This window comes from Schistocerca cancellata, chromosome 7 (assembly GCF_023864275.1).
Source record: "Schistocerca cancellata isolate TAMUIC-IGC-003103 chromosome 7, iqSchCanc2.1, whole genome shotgun sequence".
NCBI classification, from domain to species: Eukaryota; Metazoa; Arthropoda; class Insecta; order Orthoptera; family Acrididae; genus Schistocerca; species Schistocerca cancellata.
In genome coordinates, this window is record NC_064632.1 from 260035762 (window position 1) to 260055680 (window position 19919).

General features: G+C 40.4%; 1 protein-coding gene across 1 annotated transcript in view; it reads right to left on the bottom strand.

Moving 5' to 3' along the window:
* Nucleotides 1–16109: 16109 nt before the first annotated feature.
* LOC126092213 (exosome complex component MTR3-like) overlaps nt 16110–19919 on the bottom strand; it is a 37810-nt gene continuing 34000 nt past the window's right edge. Inside the window, exon 4 of the mRNA XM_049907709.1 lies at nt 16110–16799. Within this exon, the coding sequence (XP_049763666.1) occupies nt 16479–16799 (321 nt within the window). The 3' untranslated portion in view covers nt 16110–16478. The remainder of the gene's footprint in view (nt 16800–19919) is intronic.

Genomic DNA, 19919 nt, shown 5'->3' on the forward strand with positions numbered 1-19919 from the left:
TCCGGAAAGGTCTGTCAACTGAACAAGCAATATATGCTTTTATAGATAAAGTTTTGGAATCTCTAAATGAGAAAATGGTGACAACAGGGTTATTTTGTGATTTATGTAAAGCCTTTGACACTGTGAACCACCAAATACTGTTACTGAAGGCAGACCATCTAGGAATAAGTGGTGTAGCAAATAACTGGCTTCAGTCATACCTGACAGAGAGGAAACAGAAAGTAGTCTTAAATAAGTCAGACAATTTGTGTGGTGGAATGATTTCATCGGAATGGAGAGACATAAATTGTGGAGTTCCACAGGGCTCTATTCTTGGTCCTTTACTGTTCCTGTTATTTATAAATGATTTACCTTATTCTTCAATGATTCAGTGCAATTTTACCATCTTTGCAGATGATACTAACATAATGGTTAATGGTCTTAAATGTGAAAATGTTCAAGAGTCTGTTAATACTATTCTTATAGATTTAATGAAATGGTTTACTGCAAATGGTCTTTCACTTAACCTGAGTAAGACTAATTATATTCAGTTCACCCCAACTGCCAAAACTGAGGAAGAAATGACTGTTAAATATGCCACACAGGTCATAGAAAGAGTGGAAGTAACAAAGTTTCTAGGCGTGAAGATTGACTGTAGAGTAAACTGGTCCCATCACATTTTAGATCTTTACAAGAGACTCAGCTCTTCAGTTTTTGCAATGCGAATCATCTCTGTCAGTGCAAACTTAAGCATTAAAAAAGCTGCATACTATGGTTACTTCCATTCTTTGATGGCATATGGAATTATCTTCTGGGGAAATCAACCTCTTGCAAAGAAAATATTCATTGCTCAGAAGCGTGTTGTAAGAGTGATGTCTGGTGTAGATCCTAGATGCAGCTGCAGAAGCCTATTCCGGAATCTGGGAATTCTTACAACTACTTCTCAATATATATACTCACTTATGTGTTTCATAAGTAAAAACACTGATTTATACAAATGTAACAGTGAATACCATCAGTATAACACAAGGAGGAAACATGATTTTCACACTGAAGGTAAAAATTTGAAGATTGTGCAGAAGGGTGTACAGTCCTCTGGTATAAAGATATTTAATGCTCTTCCTCCAGAAATCAAATGTGAAATTGCCAACAAATCTACATTTAAAGAGCTTCTGAGGCAATTTCTTTTAGCCATGTCATTTTACAGTTTGGAAGAGTTTATGAAACACAGTGAGAAACGGCCTTAAAATAAGATGTATTATCATATAAATTGAACATTAAGCTGAACATTCTTGTCACATATGTAACTCTTTTAGTGTTAACTGCTTATATTTAACAGTCTGGGTTGTATGACCCTTTCAGGTTTAATTTACTTTGTTTTATACCTGTAATCTGTAGGTCTAAGGATTCTCATTCCATTATATTGTGTTATGGATCATTGTAGTGGTTAAGTAACTTTATATTCTTTACCTGTAAACATAGTGTACAAGTACTTGTCATTGACAATGTAAAAATTGACACACACTACATCCATGTGAAATTGTCACAGTTGGATCCATGGTGTAAGAAATAAATAAATAAATAAATAAATAAATGAAAGTCTTAAGAAAGCCAAAGACTTTGCTGCTATGATATTGTTAATGAAAGAAAAAATTGCTATTGTAAGAGTACCTGTAAATTCAAATTTTAGCCTTAGCTCCACCCTCTTGGTCAAAGAAAACATAATGTCTGAATTCAATGTTAGTGAGTATGTGGTTCGACAAGCAAGGAAACTGAAAACAGAAATGGATATTTTATCAGTTCCTAAACCAAAATGGGAGAAAGTTATTGCTGATGAAGTGGTAAAGATTGTCACTGATTTCTACCAAAATGTTACCAGGAGGTAAAGACAAAGTTAGCATTCAGAAGAATGTGTATATGCGAAACAATCTCATCCTTTGCAGTTTGGGAGAACTGCACTCATTTTAAATGAGAGTTTCCAAACATTAACATTAGTCTCTAAATTTTACAGTCACTTGGACCACATTCATTTACATCTAAGTGTCAGTCAAAATCACTGAAAAAATTGAAAGAAAATCTAACTCAAAAAAAGCTATTCTATTAATGGACTTTGCTGAAAACTACAATTCTGTAATTCAGAATGAAATTCAGAGTTACCACTAGACAAGAAGCAGCTGTAAAATCCATCCCATGTGTGTTTATTTGGCAAATGAAGTAAATTAGGTGGAAGTATGGCTGCAACTTACTCTATTGCACTGATGAAGCCTGAAATGGGCACAGTGTGTATCGAAAACCCACACACATTGATTTATATCTGCAGCCCAGCAGCTGTCACCACCCTGCACAGAAGAATGGAGTTCTTAAGACTTGGTCCATAGAGCACGTATCCTGTCTACCAATGGAAACAGAGCATCTTAAAACAGTGTTCTGCAAAAATGGATATACTACCAAACAAATTGAGATGGCAATCCAACCAGTCACTACACCACACGTTCCAGAAGCAGAGCAAGATGAAGCAAAGAAGGTGGCATATCTGCCCAATGCTGGTTCTGTTTCTGCCAGAATTAGTAGGATCCTCTGTAAACACCAACATCAAGTGTGTCTTCTGTCCATCCAGCAAGATCGGGGGACTGGTGGGAAATGTTAAAGACGACCTAGGATTATGGAAACTAGGCATTTACAATATACCTTGTCAATGTGGCATACCCTACATTGGCCAGACGACAAGAACAGTGGATATCAGGTGCAGGGAATGTCAAAGGCACACCCAATTAAGACGAGTGACTAAATCAGCCATTGCTGAACACTGTCTAAAACTAGAACATGCCATGAATTATGGTGAAACCAAGATTCTAGCACAGATACCCAGATTTTGGGACAGTGTTATAAGGGAATCGATAGAGATAAAAGAAACTGACAATATCATGAACTGCAATGTGGGGTACCAGCTACGCAGAGCCTGGGGTCCTGCTCTGCAATTGTTAAAGGAGCAATGGGGACAGCTGCAGCATTCCATGAATAGAACTGAGGGTGTGGATATGAAAACGATCCCCAGACATAGTGCCAGGCTCTCCAGACTGAAGATGGAACATCCGGGAGCAGGTCCGACGGGTGTGGACCACAGAGGGAACACCCAGAGCCGCAGCGGATGGAAAACAGAATGGCAGACTCCAGCAGGTCACAGTGAGCAGGTGCGCAATTCAGAGGGAATGCCTGCAACCGCTGGTGGAGGGTGAAGACCACAGACATAAATACTGGACCAGGTCCACCCGAGGAGCAGTCTCAGGTCACACCTGGTAAAGGTTACAAGCTATGTTACCGATATATCGTGCAAGAAAGACGCTGATGTCCGGCAGAACAGCTGACAACCCAAGATGTCAGCCTTGTTATAGGTTGTCAGTTGATATAATCTGATTTGAATAATCTTCTGGACAATGATGTGATATATGTTAAATGAACATCCAATATCTACCAAAACTGGTGGTGGTGGTGGTATTATTATTATTATTTCTTTCTTTTCTCAGACTTTATGTTTGGTCAAAACTGGAAAGTGACGCAGACCTTGATCAAGCGTGACTTCTTTTTAACTGTACGGTATATGTTATATTGCATTTAGGAACTTTCAGGTGATTGAACATGTATCAATAATTACGGATTTCCGTAGTTGTATATATAAGTTTGGATGTAGCTGTATTGCGTTGATGTACTGGTGGATATTGTGTGGTATGACTCCTGTAGTTGATAGTATAATTGGTATAATGTCAACTTTATCCTGATGCCACATGTCCTAGACTTCCTCAGCCAGTTTGATGTATTTTTCAATTTTTTCTCCTGTTTTCTTTTGTATATTTGTTGTATTAGGTATGGATATTTCGATCAGTTGTGTTAATTTCTTCTTTTTATTGGTGAGTATGTCAGGTTTGTTATGTGGTGTTGTTTTATCTGTTATAATGGTTCTGTTCCAGTATAATTTGTATCCATCATTCTCCAGTACATTTTGTGGTGCATACTTGTATGTGGGAACGTGTTGTTTTATTAGTTTATGTTTTATGGCAAGTTGTTGATGTATTATTTTTGCTACATTGTCATGTCTTCTGGGGTATTCTGTATTTGCTAGTATTGTACATCCACTTGTGATGTGATCTACTGTTTCTATTTGTTGTTTGCAAAGTCTGCATTTATCTGTTGTGGTATTGGGATCTTTAATAATGTGCTTGCTGTAATATCTGGTGTTTATTGTTTGATCCTGTATTGCAATCATGAATCCTTCCGTGTCACTGTATATGTTGCCTTTTCTTAGCCATGTGTTGGATGCGTCTTGATCGATGTGTGGCTGTGTTAGACGATACGGGTGCTTGCCATGTAGTGTTTTCTTTTTCCAATTTACTTTCTTCGTATCTGTTGATGTTATGTGATCTAGAGGGTTGTAGAAGTGGTTATGAAATTGCAGTGGTGTAGCCGATGTATTTATGTGAGTGATTGCTTTGTGTATTTTGCTAGTTTCTGCTCGTTCTAGAAAGAATTTTCTTAAATTGTCTACCTGTCCATAATGTAGGTTTTTTATGTCGATAAATCCCCTTCCTCCTTGCTTTCTGCTTAATGTGAATCTTTCTGTTGCTGAATGTATGTGATATTTGTGGCATTGTGATCGTGTAAGTGTATTGAGTGCTTCTAGGTCTGTGTTACTCCATTTCACTACTCCAAATGAGTAGGTCAATATTGGTATAGCATAAGTATTTATAGCTTTTGTCTTGTTTCTTGCTGTCAATTCTGTTTTCAGTATTTCTGTTAGTCTTTGTCTATATTTTTCTTTTAGTTCTTCTTTAATATTTGTATTATCTATTTCTATTTTTTGTCTGTATCCTAGATATTTATAGGCACCTGTTTTTTTTCATCGCTTCTATGCAGTCGCTGTGATTATCCAATATGTAATCTTCTTGTTTAGTGTGTTTTCCCTTGACTATGCTATTTTTCTTACATTTGCCTGTTCCAAAAGCCGTATTTATATCATTGCTGAATACTTCTGTTGTCTTTAGTAATTGGTTGAGTTGTTGATGCCAGTAGTTTTAGATCATCCATGTATAGCAAATGTGTGATTTTGTGTGGGTATGTTCCAGTAATATTGTATCCATAATTTGTATTATTTAGCATGTTGGATAGTGGTTTCAGAGTAGGCAGAAAGGACTTAATGAGTCTCCTTGGTATATTCCACGCTTAATCTGTATTGGCTGTGATGTGATATTATTTGAATTTGTTTGTATATCAAGTGTGGTTTTCCAATTTTTCATTACTATGTTTAGGAACTGTATCAATTTAGGATCTACTTTGTATATTTCCAATATTTGTAGTAACCATGAGTGGGGTACACTATCAAAAGCTTTTTGGTAATCAATGTATGCGTAGTGTAGCGACCTTTGTTTAGTTTTAGCTTGAATGTCACCTCTGCATCTATTATCAGTTGCTCTTTACATCCTCGTGCTACTTTGCAACAGCCTGTTTGTTCTTCATTTATAATTTTGTTCTGTGTTGTATTTGTTATTAATTTCTGTGTAATGACTGAAGTTAATGTTTTCTATATTGTTAGTAGGCATGTTATGGGGCAATATTTAGCTGTATTTGCTGTGTCTGCTTGATCTTTAGGTTTCAGATAGGTTATTCCATGTGTAAGTGTATCAGGGAATGTGTATGGGTCTGCAATGTAACTGTTAAATAATTTAGGGTTCAAATTAATGATATGAATATAATAGAGGGAAACATTCCACGTGGGAAAAATATATCTAAAAAGAAAGATGATGAGACTTACCAAACAAAAGCGCTGGCAGGTCGATAGACACACAAACATACACACAAAATTCAAGCTTTCGCAACCAACGATTGCCTCATCAGGAAAGAGGGAAGGAGAGGGAAAGACGAAAGGATTTGGGTTTTAAAGGAGAGGGTAAGGAGTCATTCCAATCCCGGGAGCGGAAAGACTTACCTTAGGGGGAAAAAAGGACAGGTATACACTCGCCCGCACACACACACACATATCCATCCGCATATACACAGACACAAGCAGACATTTGTGAAGGCAAAGAGTTTGGGCCCAAACACAAACATACACACAAAATTCTAGCTTTTGCAACCAACGGTTGCCTCGTCAGGAAAGAGGGAAGGAGAGGGAAAGACGAAAGGATTTGGGTTTTAAGGGAGAGGGTAAGGAGTCATTCCAATCCCGGGAGTGGAAAGACTTACCTTAGGGGGAAAAAAGGACAGGTATACACTCGCGCGCACACACACACATATCCATCTGCATATACACAGACACAAGCAGACATTTGTAAAGGCAAAGAGTTTGGGCCCAAACACAAACATACACACAAAATTCTAGCTTTCGCAACCAACGGTTGCCTTGTCAGGAAAGAGGGAAGGAGAGGGAAAGACTAAAGGATTTGGGTTTTAAGGGAGAGGGTAAGGAGTCATTCCAATCCCGGGAGCGGAAAGACTTACTCTTTGCCTTTACAAATGTCTGTTTGTGTCTGTGTATATGCGGATGGATATGTGTGTGTGTGTGTGTGAGTGTATACCTGTCCTTTTTTCCCCCTAAGGTAAGTCTTTCCGCTCCCGGGATTGGAATGACTCCTTACCCTTTCCCTTAAAACCCAAATCCTTTCGTCTTTCCCTCTCCTTCCCTCTTTCCTGACGAGGCAACCGTTGGTTGCGAAAGCTAGAATTTTGTGTGTATGTTTGTGTGTCTATCGACCTGCCAGCGCTTTTGTTTGGTAAGTCTCATCATCTTTCTTTTTAGATATGTTAAATAATTTAGTTAGATGTGAATGTGTTGAGGTGAACTTCTTTAGCCAGAAATTTGGTATTTTATCTTTTCCAGGGGCTTTCCAATTGTGAGTAGAATTAATTGCTTGGGTGACTTCATGTTGCAAAATTATCACTTCAGGCATCCGCGGTATCATCTGTTTCTGCTTGTATTCACTGTGCATGCCTGTTATGTTGTATCGGGTTTGACCATATGCTGCTCCAGAAGTGTTCCATGTCTGTTATGCTTGGTGGATTGTTTATTTTAATGTGTGTGTTATCTGGTAAAATTTCTTTTGGTTTGTGTTGAATGTTTGGTTTTGTTTCCTTCTATTTTCACTTTTCTTTGTATCTTCTTAGTCGTTTGGCCAATGCTTGTAATTTCTGCTTCTTTTCTTCTAATTGCTCTATCGCTTCTTGTTGTGAGGTTTTAGCTAACCTTTTTCGTTATTTGCCTGATATTTCTTTTCTTATAAATTGTGTTAGCTGTCCGATGTCTTTTCTCAGTTTTTCTATTCTGATCTGTAGCCTGTGTTGCCATGCTGGTTTTGTGGGTTTCTTCTGTGTGTTGGTTCGTTCTGATCTCTGCCTAGTGTGTATATTTAGTGTAGTGAGTGCTCCTATATAAACCAGTAGCTGTAACTCTTCCATCGTTGTGTTTTCATTTATTTTGTTGTGTATGACTGTGTTGATAGTTTTTATTGTTGTTTCGACTTGTGGGTTATTTGGCGGTCTATGCAAGAATAGTCTAGTGTCTGTATTTGTGTCTTTGTATTCTATATATGTCAGCTGAAATTTCTCTTCTATATCTAACATGTGTGTCACCACCATCACTTCGTGTTCTATTTGTGCTTGTTCTGGTGGCTGTCTTAAGATTTCGTTTTCCTCTGATTGTTTAATTGATGCGTTTTGTTCTTTGTTTGTTTTCTCTGGGATGTTTGAGTCCATTACTGTATTTTCTTCTTCTTCTTCTTCTGATTGCACATTATTTTGTTCCAGTATTTGTTGTACTTTTATTATTATTATTATTATTATTATTATTATTGTCTGAAGTAATGCAATGCGGCATTTATGTTTGTAAAAAATTTCCATTTTTCTCCCTCAAACTACATGAAATATGTGGAGAAATTTTGCATTGACTATTGCCATGCGTAAATTAACAAGTAGAAAAAGCTTTGTGCAAATCTGAAGCTGTGGGTGTTAGGTTTGGCTGATCTTCCTTACAGTTTTTTTCACCACAACACAAAGTATTGTGATTGCTGATTTATTTGTGTGTCCATTCGCAGAAAACCTATTAATAATTTTATTTTATTCCAATGTGCATTGTCTCGGGAGTTATTTGAGACCAATTATAAGTCCCACCAGGTTAGAGAAATGTGGCATAAGCATTTTTCAATCTGTCTGTACTTTTTCCGGAAATTGGAAAGTGACACACATTAAATTTTTTTGTTTTGTTCTTTGTAAATAATTACATGTCTGTTGAGTATGCACTTCTCTTAACTTGTGAAAAAAATTCCAAATCAAAAAAGCTTCATAAACACGTGAGTTATGGGGATTTATGTAGATAAGTACCATTTTGCATGGGCATTATTGCAGAGACCAGTTACCAGAGGATCTCTACATTTAAAAATCGATATAAAAAAAAGTTTCAGCCTGAGAGCAAAAAGATTTTGCACAAGTTATAAGTATAAGCAAATGTACAAAGTTGCTATTCACCATATTACAGAAACGCTGAGTCGTAGATAGGTACAACAAAAAGACTGTCACAAAGAAAGCTTTCGGCCATTAAGGCCTTCATCAACAATAGATCTCTCTCTCTCTCAAACACACACACACACACGCACACACACACACGGGCCTGCAGTCTCAGGCAACTGAAACCACACTGCAAGCAGCAGAACCAGTACATGATGGGAGTGGCGACTGGGTGGGGGTATGAACAAAGCTCGGGAAAGGAGGGGGAGGGATAGTGTGGTGGGCTTGGTGGACAGTGAAGTGCTGCAGGTTGGACGGAGGGCGGGGGGTGGGAGTAGTGGAAAAGGAGAGAAATAAAAAGACTGGGTGTGATGGTGGAATGACAGCTGTGTAGTGCTGGAATGGGAACAGGGAAGGGGCTCGATAGGTGAGGACAGTGGACAATGAAGGTTGAGGCCAGGAGGGTTATGGGAACTTGGGATGTATTGCAGGGTGGGAAGGATCCATATGGTAAAGGCTGTGAAGCAATCATTGCAATGAAGGACGTTATGTTTGGCAGCATGTTCAGCAACAACTTCTTTTTGGCCACAGTTTATCGGTGGCCATTCATGTGGACAGACAGCTTGTTGGTTGTCATGCCCACATAGAATTCAGCACAGTGGTTGCAGCTTAGCTTGTAGATCACATGACTGGTTTCACAGGTAGCCTTGACTTTGATGTGATAGGTGATGTTCATGACCGGACTGGTGTAGGTGGTGGTGGGATGATGTGTGGGACAGGTCTTGCATCTTGGTCTATTGCAGGGATATGAGCCCTGAGGTAAGGGGTTGGAAGCAGGGGTTGAGTAAGGATGGACGAGTATATTGTGTAGGTTTGGAGGACGGCAGAGGGGTTGGAAGGATAGTGGGCAGGACATTTCTCATTTCAGGGCATGGCGAGAGGTTGTCGAAACCATGGCATAGAATGTAATTCAGTTGCTCCAGTCCTGGGTGGTACTGAGTTACGAGGGGAATGCTCCTCTGTGGCTAGACGGTGGGACTTTGGGAGGTGGTGGGAGACTGGAAAGGTCGGGAGGACAATTACGGTCTGTGAAGGCTTCAGTGAGACCTCCGGTATATTTTGGGAGGGAGCACTCGACACTGCAGATGTGATGACCGCGGGTAACTAGGCTGTACAGACGAGACTTCTTGGTATGAAATGGTTGGCAGCTGTTGAAGTGGAGGTATTGCTGGTGGTTAGTAGGTTTCATATGGGCGGAGGCACTGAGGTGGAGGTGAACATCTAGGAAGACGGCTTGTAGGGTTAGGGAGGACCAGGTGAAGCGAATGGAGGAGAAGTTGTTGAGGTTCTGGAGGAATGTGGACAGGGTGTCCCCATCATCAATCCAGATCGCAAAGATGTCACCAGTGAATCTGAACCAGGTGAGGGGTTAAAGATTCTGGGTTTTTAAGAAGAATTCCTCTAGATGGCCCAAGCATAGATTGGCACCAAGCGGGTGTTGTGCCTATCTGCGACTCTGCATCTCCGCTATATGGTGAGTAGCAACTTTCCTTTTCATAATAATGTTACATTCCATCCTGGATTTTCCATTGTTTGAGTATATGTGCAAAGTTTTACGAAAATCTGAGATGATGGGTGACATGATAGCTATTGATCTAAAAACAAGGAACTAAATACAGCTGAAGTGGATTATTAATACCCAAGAACCATGAATGAATAGCCAACAGCAGGAGACAACAGTCACTGTAAGTGCACTTCAGCCTGGAACAGTTAGTACGGTTTTGTTCTTCCAAATTGTTTCATACTTTAGTTACAGCTATATGCATGTCTCAATATTTTCTGTGAAAATCTTTTGTAGGTTGTATTCAACATATAGTGCACCTTTTTCATATTTGACTGTAAAGTGCCTAGGCACCAATTTTAGATGTTCAGTCTAGAAGCATACAGAGACATTTAACTAAAAATTTGGTGTAAAGTGTAAAATATAGTATTATGTAAAAACAGTGATTGCCATAAATTAATAACTAATGCGGTGCCAGGTTATCTTCTGGCATTCCGTAAAATTTTACATCTTGATTATGTATAATATTATACATATCCTTGTGAGACATCCAACACGCTAATGTTGAGGAATTATATATATAACATTAGCGTGTTATATGTCTCACAAGGATCTGTATTTTAGTTAAATGTTTAATGAATTAGTTGTTGAGGTCTGTTTTAATTCAGCTTTCAGACAACACCACATACAAAGTTTGCCAAGGTAATCCCATTCCTGATGTCCAGGCAGAGCTTCAAGGAATCCTCAGAACCTTACGCCCCCTACAAAACCTTTCACCCGACTCCACCAACCTCCTGACCCCACCGACACCCCGCACCCCTACCTTCTACCTTCTTCCTAAAATTCACAAACCCAATCATCCCGGCCGCCCCATTGTAGCTGGTTACCAAGCCCCCACAGAATGTATCTCTGCCTACGTAGATCAACACCTTCAACCCATTACATGCAGTCTCCCATCCTTCATCAAAGACACCAACCACTTTCTCGAACGCCTCGAATCCATACCCAGTCCGTTACCCCCAGAAACCATCCTTGTAACCATTGATGCCACTTCCTTGTACACAAATATCCCGCACGTCCAGGGCCTCACTGCGATGGAGCACTTCCTTTCACGCCGATCACCTGCCACCCTACCTAAAACCTCTTTCCTCATTACCTTAGCCAGCTTCATCCTGACCCACAACTTCTTCACTTTTGAAGACCAGACATACCAACAATTAAAGGGAACAGCCATGGGTACCAGGATGGCCCCCTCGTAAGCCAACCTATTCATGGGTCGCTTAGAGGAAGCCTTCTTGGTTACCTAGGCTTGCCAACCCAAAGTTTGGTACAGATTTATTGATGACATCTTCATGATCTGGACTCACAGTGAAGAAGAACTCCAGAATTTCCTCTCCAACCTCAACTCCTTTGGTTCCATCAGATTCACCTGGTCCTACTCCAAATCCCATGCCACTTTCCTTGATGTTGACCTTCACCTGTCCAATGGCCAGCTTCACACGTCCGTCCACATCAAACCCACCAACAAGCAACAGTACCTCCATTACGACAGCTGCCACCCATTCCACATCAAATGGTCCCTTCCCTACGGCCTAGGTCTTCGTGGCAAACGAATCTGCTCCAGTCCGGAATCCCTGAAGCATTACACCAACAACCTGACAACAGCTTTCGCATCCCGCAACTACCCTCCTGACCTGGTACAGAAGCAAATAACCAGAGCCACTTCCTCATCCTCTCAAACCCAGAACCTCCCACAGAAGAACCACAAAAGTGCCCCACTTGTGACAGGATACTTTCCGGGACTGGATCAGATTCTGAATGTGGCTCTCCAGCAGGGATACGACTTCCTCAAATCCTGCCCTGAAATGAGATCCATCCTTCATGAAATCCTCCCCACTCCACCAAGAGTGTCTTTCCGCCGTCCACCTAACCTTCGTAACCTCTTAGTTCATCCCTATGAAATCCCCAAACCACCTTCCCTACCCTCTGTCTCCTACCCTTGTAACCGCCCCCGGTGTAAAACCTGTCCCATGCACCCTCCCACCACCACCTACTCCAGTCCTGTAACCCGGAAGGTGTACACAATCAAAGGCAGAGCCACGTTTGAAAGCACCCACGTGATCTACCAACTGACCTGCCTACACTGTGATGCATTCTATGTGGGAATGACCAGCAACAAACTGTCCATTCGCATGAATGGACACAGGCAGACAGTGTTTGTTGGTAATGAGGATCACCCTGTGGCTAAACATGCCTTGGTGCACGGCCAGCACATCTTGGCGCAGTGTTACACCGTCCGAGTTATCTGGATACTTCCCACTAACACCAGCCTATCCGAACTCCGGAGATGGGAACTTGCTCTTCAATATATCCTCTCTTCCCGTTATCCACCAGGCCTCAATCTCCGCTAATTTCAAGTTGCCGCCACTCATACCTCACCTGTCATTCAACAACATCTTTGCCTCTGCACTTCTGGCTCGACTGACATCTCTGCCCAAACTCTTTGTCTTTAAATATGTCTGCTTGTGTCTGTATATGTGTGGATGGATTTGTGTGTGTGTGCGAGTGTATACCTGTCCTTTTTTCCCCCTAAGGTAAGTCTTTCCGCTCCCGGGACTGGAATGACTCCTTACCCTCTCCCTTAAAACCCACATCCTTTCGTCTTTCCCTCTCCTTCCCTCTTTCCTGATGAGGCAACAGTTTGTTGTGAAAGCTTGAATTTTGTGTGTATGTTTGTGTTCGTTTGTGTGTCTGTCGACCTGCCAGCACTTTCATTTGGTAAGTCACATCATCTTTGTTTTTAGGTATAAAGAAAGATGATGAGACTTACCAAACAAAAGCGTTGGCAGGTCGATAGATACACAAACATACACACAAAATTCTAGCTTTCGCAACCAACGGCTGCCTCGTCAGGAAAGAGGGAAGGAGAGGGAAAGACAAAAGGATGTGGGTTTTAAGGGAGAGGGTAAGGAGTCATTCCAATCCCGGGAGCGGAAAGACTTACCTTAGGGGGAAAAAAGGACAGGTATACACTCGCGCGCACACACACACATATCCATCCGCATGTACACAGACACAAGCAGACATTTTCTGTCTGCTTGTGTCTGTGTACATGCGGATATATATATACACACACTAAGATGGTATCTGTTCTTTCGCACATGTCAGAGTATTTATTCACAGCTGTTAAGTTAGATATTGTGTGAAACAGCTCAACAGTTGGAGCTGCCAAATGTGTACAACACTGAAAAACCTGTCCATAGTGTAGCATGCTGTCGATTTCATTGTCCCTACTATTACTGTCTGGAATATTGTTCACAGCATGATGTGTATCCAATGCACCCTGGCCCCAGCTCTCCCAACATCTAGAGAGACTCTGAGACTTAAACTGCATTTCTCCACAACAGAAGATCAGCTAGGTGTTACGGAACTTCAAATATTTCATCATAAGGAAAACAATACATTAGAACAGATAACTGAACATGATCAGTCCCATTCCATCAGACATATTCACACCTATCTTGGAAGATACACTGTTTACGTGTGGCAAGTGGCTCCACTCATTGCAGTGCACTCTACAAGTGTCAGCAATTCCTGGACGGAAAAGATTTGTCCAGCCTACACCATTAATGGTGAGTGAGGAGGAATGACTATAACACCATTACATGGCATTACAATACGTTGCCAACAATAGACATCAGCAAGGTGTCACATTTACCAGTCCAATCCCTCTCCCAACTATGCTAAACAGGTCACTTACAACATCACACTTACAAATTAATACACACGTCGGCCATTGTTCACATGAAAGTATTTTACATAAAAGCTTACTTAACAGCTACAATAAGTACTAATAATAAACTGAAGTAACTCCACCATATAAACACGAGCCCACGGAAGTTATATTGTCTATTCATGTAACAGAATGCATTCTATGTAGTGTTAACATATTTTGTGGGAAATAAACACCCCTGGGCATGTCCCTGCACACTGCATCACCAGTGATTCATAAGGTGTGCTGTGGAGGGTAGGCATAACTTTTTAAGACTCCCTGCAATTGCTTCTGGTATAAAGTAAGGAATCGTCTGCTCGATCTTCAGTTTGCAGACCTATGAAGGAGAAAAAGGGCACTAACACAATCCCTCACACTTCTATCCCACTCATCGGCCCCTTCACCCTGTTGCCCCCTGGAACACAATTCATCCTTTAATAAGGCTATATGACACTTAGACTTGGTACACATATTTAATATCTGTTTTCAGCACACTTTATCTATAAATGAACATTAATTGTATACCATTAAAACAATATTTTTAATAATCTAGCAATGGAAATCCCAGGTAGGAACATGAACAATGTAGGAAAAGATAAATTGCTATGTACCATAAAGAAGAGACATTAAGTTGCAGATAGGCACAAATAAAAGGCACTTGCACAAAGCTTTCAGCCACAGCCTTTACCAGCAAGAGAGAAACACACACCATTCATACACACAAGTAAGTACACCTCATGCACGGGGCACATGACCCCCAACTTCAGTATCTCGGACCAAACTCCAACTACAACATGGGATGGAAGCAGCAATCTGGAGGGGATGGGGAAGGTGGACAGATAGCAGTGTACAGATTTGGGGTGAGAGAAAGGCTGTCTGGTGGTGTGTGCAGGGACTAGAATGCCAACAGGCACAGTGTCAGGAGGTAATAGGGCAAGGAGGTTGGGGGGGGGGGGGGGGGGGGGGAAGGACCGAAAAAGCGGAAGATCAGGAAAAGATGGGCAGCTGCGTTAGCAGAGGGTGGCACCCTCTGCCAGTGGACTCGGCCTTATTAATCCTGGTGGTTAAGAGTTTCAGTTTGTTGTTCAGGACACTTGCTCCTAGCACTGAGCAAAAAATTGCAGCTATACGATTTTTTCCCCTAATTTTCCTTCACTGATTGGACTAATGAAGATGACAGTGAAAATTCCTGGGTAGAAAGATTAAACTGCATGAGGACAAACAACTAACCTTAGAGACTGAAAGAAGCCGCATAAATATTCTGTCAGATCTTGAAAAGATTTCAAACTGGTGCAAAGATTGGCAACTTGCATTAAATGTTCAGAAATGTAAAATTGTGCACTTCACAAAACGAAAAAAAAAATGTAATATCTACAACCATAAAATCAATGAATCACTGTTGGAATCGGTGAATTCATACAAATACATGGGTACAACACTTTGTACGGATGTGAAGTGGAATGATCACATTAGCCCAGTTATGGGTAAATCAGGCAGTAAGACTTCAGTTTATTGGAAGAACACTGGAAAAATGCAATCAGTCTAAAGAAGAGATTGCTTAAAAATGACTTGTGTGACCCGTCCTAGAATACTGCTCAAGTGTGTGGGACCCGTACCAGATGGGACTAACATGAGGTATTGAAGGGCAGTGCAAATGGTTACTGGTTTGCTTGATCTGTGGGAGTGTCACAGTGATTCTGAAGGGACTGAACTGGAAGACACTTGAATATAGATGTAAACTACCCCAAGGAAGTGTGTTAAAGTTTCAAAAACAGGCTTTAATTAATGACTGGGAATATACTACAATCCTTATGTATTGCTTGCATAGGAGTAGTGAGGATAAGATTAGAATAGTTACTGCATGCATAGAGGCATTCAAACAAATTGTTCTTCCTGTGCTCCATACATGACTGGAGCAGGAACAGACTCTTATCTCATTGTCCGCCGCTCGTGGTCTCGCGGTAGCGTTCTCGCTTCCCGAGCACGGGGTCCCGGGTTCGATTCCCGGCGGGGTCAGGGATTTTCACCTGCCTCGAGATGACTGAGTGTTTGTGTTGTCCTCATCATCATCCAGGAAAGTGGCAAAATTGGACTGAGCAAAGGTTGGGAAATTGTACGGGCACTGATAACCACGCAGTTGAGTGCCCCACAAACCAAACATCATCATCAGACTCTTATCTCACAGTGGTTTGCAGAGTATAGATGTAGATGAAAAAGTCTTGAGCAGGGGAAAATATAAAAATAAAGAGAGAAGGGAAACATTAAGCATCAGTAAAAGATATATAACTGTTTCAAAACTATTTACTGAAACTTAAGTATAATTTTATGATTAGGACATAACTACAGCAGTTTTATTACTCAATACTGTTAAGTCTTTACTCTTATCATAGTTACAAATTATAAGAAAAATTATTACAAAATGTACACCACACTCTATGTATGCCAATAAAAATATAGCAGTGCATTGTACACTTACAAAATTTGAATAAAATTACAGTAGTTGCAACCAAAAACTATCCACTCTTGCACAAATATAACGAGTTCCAATCATAGTTTTGCCTTCCTTTCCACATAGTTACAATCACTAATTATCTGCTCTGCTTCTACAAATGTTCATGTTTAATGACATCAAGGCAGAAATGAATTAAAGAAGAAGCAACAGTGATCTCCCTTTTTCATTCAACAAACTATTCTGTCAGCACTCGTATTTAACAAAATGTCCATTTTCTTCTTTGACATCCTTGCAACATGTTTAACTAAACATTGTTTTGAAAGAGGATACACAGCTTCACACAGTTTCATCAGAATATTAATAGCATCAGTCACACTACCAATGTCCATTATTCCACTTTGGGTGTATTCTGATATCTGCTGATGTGTTGGTAACAGAGTAGCTGTAACTGTACCATGGTTTAAGTTGGTCCCATCTTGAGGAGTTGTGTTGCATAAATCTTCCTCTTCAGCCGTAGGATCAGTGAACTTCATATCGCCATGAATCCCCTGAAAAGAAATCCATAATCAGTAAATGATGCTTTATCAATGTGTAAAAGCTATGCTATAAAAGTTTTACATCACAGTAAAGTGTGTAAACTTTTAAAACAATCTAGTTTACAGCAGCAAATTATCATTATACTTTTCTTGAAGCACATGAGAAATTTTGTTTGCACAATAAACAGCAGAGAGTAATGATCTGGGTCCAAACATCAAGCACTTAAGCAGCTAAGAAATATGTCAATTGTACTTGCCGCTATTTACTTGAAGCAAAGTGTAGTGGGAGGACTACTGGGAATATATTTCATGACTAAGAAGTATGGGACATCATCATCATCAGCAATAGTTCCAAACCAACAGATACTGCTTAATTAAAGTTTCTTTAAATTTACAAGGCTGGAGAATTTCTTAGCTGAATAAAACTAGGAATATCTCACCTTGTCGCTAAACTGTATCCCACTTACTCTATTAAGGTTATCAGCTTGTCCTATATAACGAATGAGTATGTGGAGCAAGGCATGTGAGAGTTCTTTGATACTTCCAGATTCACAATGTGATGGCACAATGCATTTTCACTAACTAACTTAAAAAAATAGTAGTTTAGATGACACAAGAGAGACTACAAATGAAATAGCGAATTGAACTGCATGAACCATCAAGTATGGTTTTGGGTGAAGTTGCTCATTTTGGTGGGAGTGGTCAATGTGTTAATAATACAAGAAAACTGCTTTTGAAACATGGCCTGATCCGTTACCTAGAAGGTTCTGCTCATAAGTGTGTCTTTCAATGCCTTTAAATATTTATTGTCTGGTATGGCATATAATATAACCAAAATAAATAGTTCAGGTCTCTGTATCACCAGATCTAAAACACAGCCAGAAAACTGCTATAAAATAGTTGCACAAGAGTGCACCAAGTGTTACACAAGGTATTGGCAGCTACATCGGTAGATTGACAATAAGTAGTTGCATGGGTGGAGGATGTGTCAGACAAGGTTAAAAGTCTTCAGCATTACACTTATCAGACTGGAAAAATCAGAGAGAGAGATTTGAACCACTGGATAAGCTACAATTAGAATGTAATTAGGATAGCAATTGCAGCTGCTGAAGGTGAAATCATTTTGTAAAGATAAACAGAGCAGACTGACAACAAGGCTATGGAAATGGCCTGAAGAGTAGGTTGTCGCACACCTGGTGATAGGAATATTTTACTAATGCATAAGGACAGGAAAATTTTGCAAAAACGTTAATGTGAAAATGACATGAAACTAGAGGTTTTTATTGAAATAATCTGAATCAATGATTTTTACCAAATACTGTGAAATATATAATTTTTCTGTAAAAATGGTGATCCATCAAAGGTTCAGGACAATGGGCACAAAGTAATGGGGGATTACCACTTAACAAATAGTGCTGGTTAAAAAAACATTGCCCAGTATGCAACCTGGTTAAAATGATCTCATCGCAAGGAGAGGGCGAAGAGGTGGTCGGCCAAGCAGTTGGGCGAGGTTTAATTCTCTGGAGCTTGTTCCCATGAAGGTACAAGCAGTGGTGATGCTAAAGTGACACCACCTGCTCATGATGCCATGATGGTGGACTGTATTGAGGCGGTATAAGATGTACGAAATTGCAAATGCGTAAACGAAACACTAATACCCTAGTTTCGAACGGGCAATGGACTGGCACAAATGCGATTGGGTGCTCTGATCAGCTCCCCACGAAGTACTGCTGGGCACACGTAACATCAAGGTACTGCGTACAGCAGGTGGCCAGGTAAGACATGTGGGAGGACCAAGCAAGTTTCCTATTGAGCATGAGCCCCAGAAATTTCGCAGTTTCAACGAACAGAAGATCAACAGGCCCACAATGTAAAGATGGCGGAAGAAATCCACTGCACCATCGGAAAGTCATACAAATGGTTTTGTCAATGGAAAAGCAAAAGCTATTGTCAATGCTCCACGATTAAAGACGATCGAGACAATGCTGGAGACACCACTCAAGGAAACAAGTCCAAGGAGAGCTGCAATAGATGGCAAAATCGTCAACGAAAAGGGAGCTGGAGATGCCTGCTACGAGACGGGCCATAACAAGGTTAATGGCAATAGCAAAGAGGACGACACTCAGGATGGAACACTGAAGCATACTGTTTTCCTGAATAAAGTTGTCCAAAAATCTATAAAAGGCCCGCTTAGCTGGGCTAGGCAGTCTGTAACAGGTTACAGATGGCCTAGCACAGCTAAGCGAGCCTCTTATAGATTTTTTAATTTAAGGAAGTGTATAGTTAGGATATGTGCCAATATCCAATTTAATAGACAGTGTTTAGCAGCAAAGGTCATTCCAAATTATGCCTGGTGTTTGTTTCGTAAAAATGCTCATGGCACTGGAAAATACTTAGGAAATATTGTGTTATTTTGCCTGCGCAATGAGATTCGTTCCTTGTATATTAAAAAAGCCTGTGTAAATAAGGAGCTATATATGGCTCATCTGTTTTTAGCTGGCATGTTAAAGGGACAGTAATTCCAATGGGTTTCTGCTCACATCACCGCGTACCTGGATTCATTTAAGCAAAGTCTCACTGAAAATCAGGATAAAAAGTTGCAGAAGCTTCAAAATTTGAAGCAACGGGGTCCTAATCCTCAAGTCACTGAATGCGATTTTAAATTTTTTTCCAAAGATTTGTAACTTAACTGACATTGTCTTCGATTGGAAAGAGAAACGGTTATTGGATAAGGGTTTATCCTATAATGCATCACACAAAATATCACAGCAGCAACTGGATCGGTTGGTCTCCCACACTGTTTCTGCTTTGGACAGAAAACTGATGACGATGGCTCAGCGTACTGAAGTGGCTATGGGGGTAAACAAAATAGTAGAGATTTACTCTAACAGCCTCGGTCATCCTAGTGGTAGTTCTCTTATAGGGTCTGAGAAGAATATTACAGCACGTACGATCAATGAAAAGCTCCAGGATAATGGTTCGATTATAGTGCAAGCGGATGAGTCTAAATTGGTCATAGTTATTTCGGAGGTACAGTACGTTGAAAAGGTCAAGCATTTTATTGACACCAACCACGTCGAGAAAAGTTATGACCTAACTGCTAAATATGTAGCGAGTATTAAAAAGCTGACT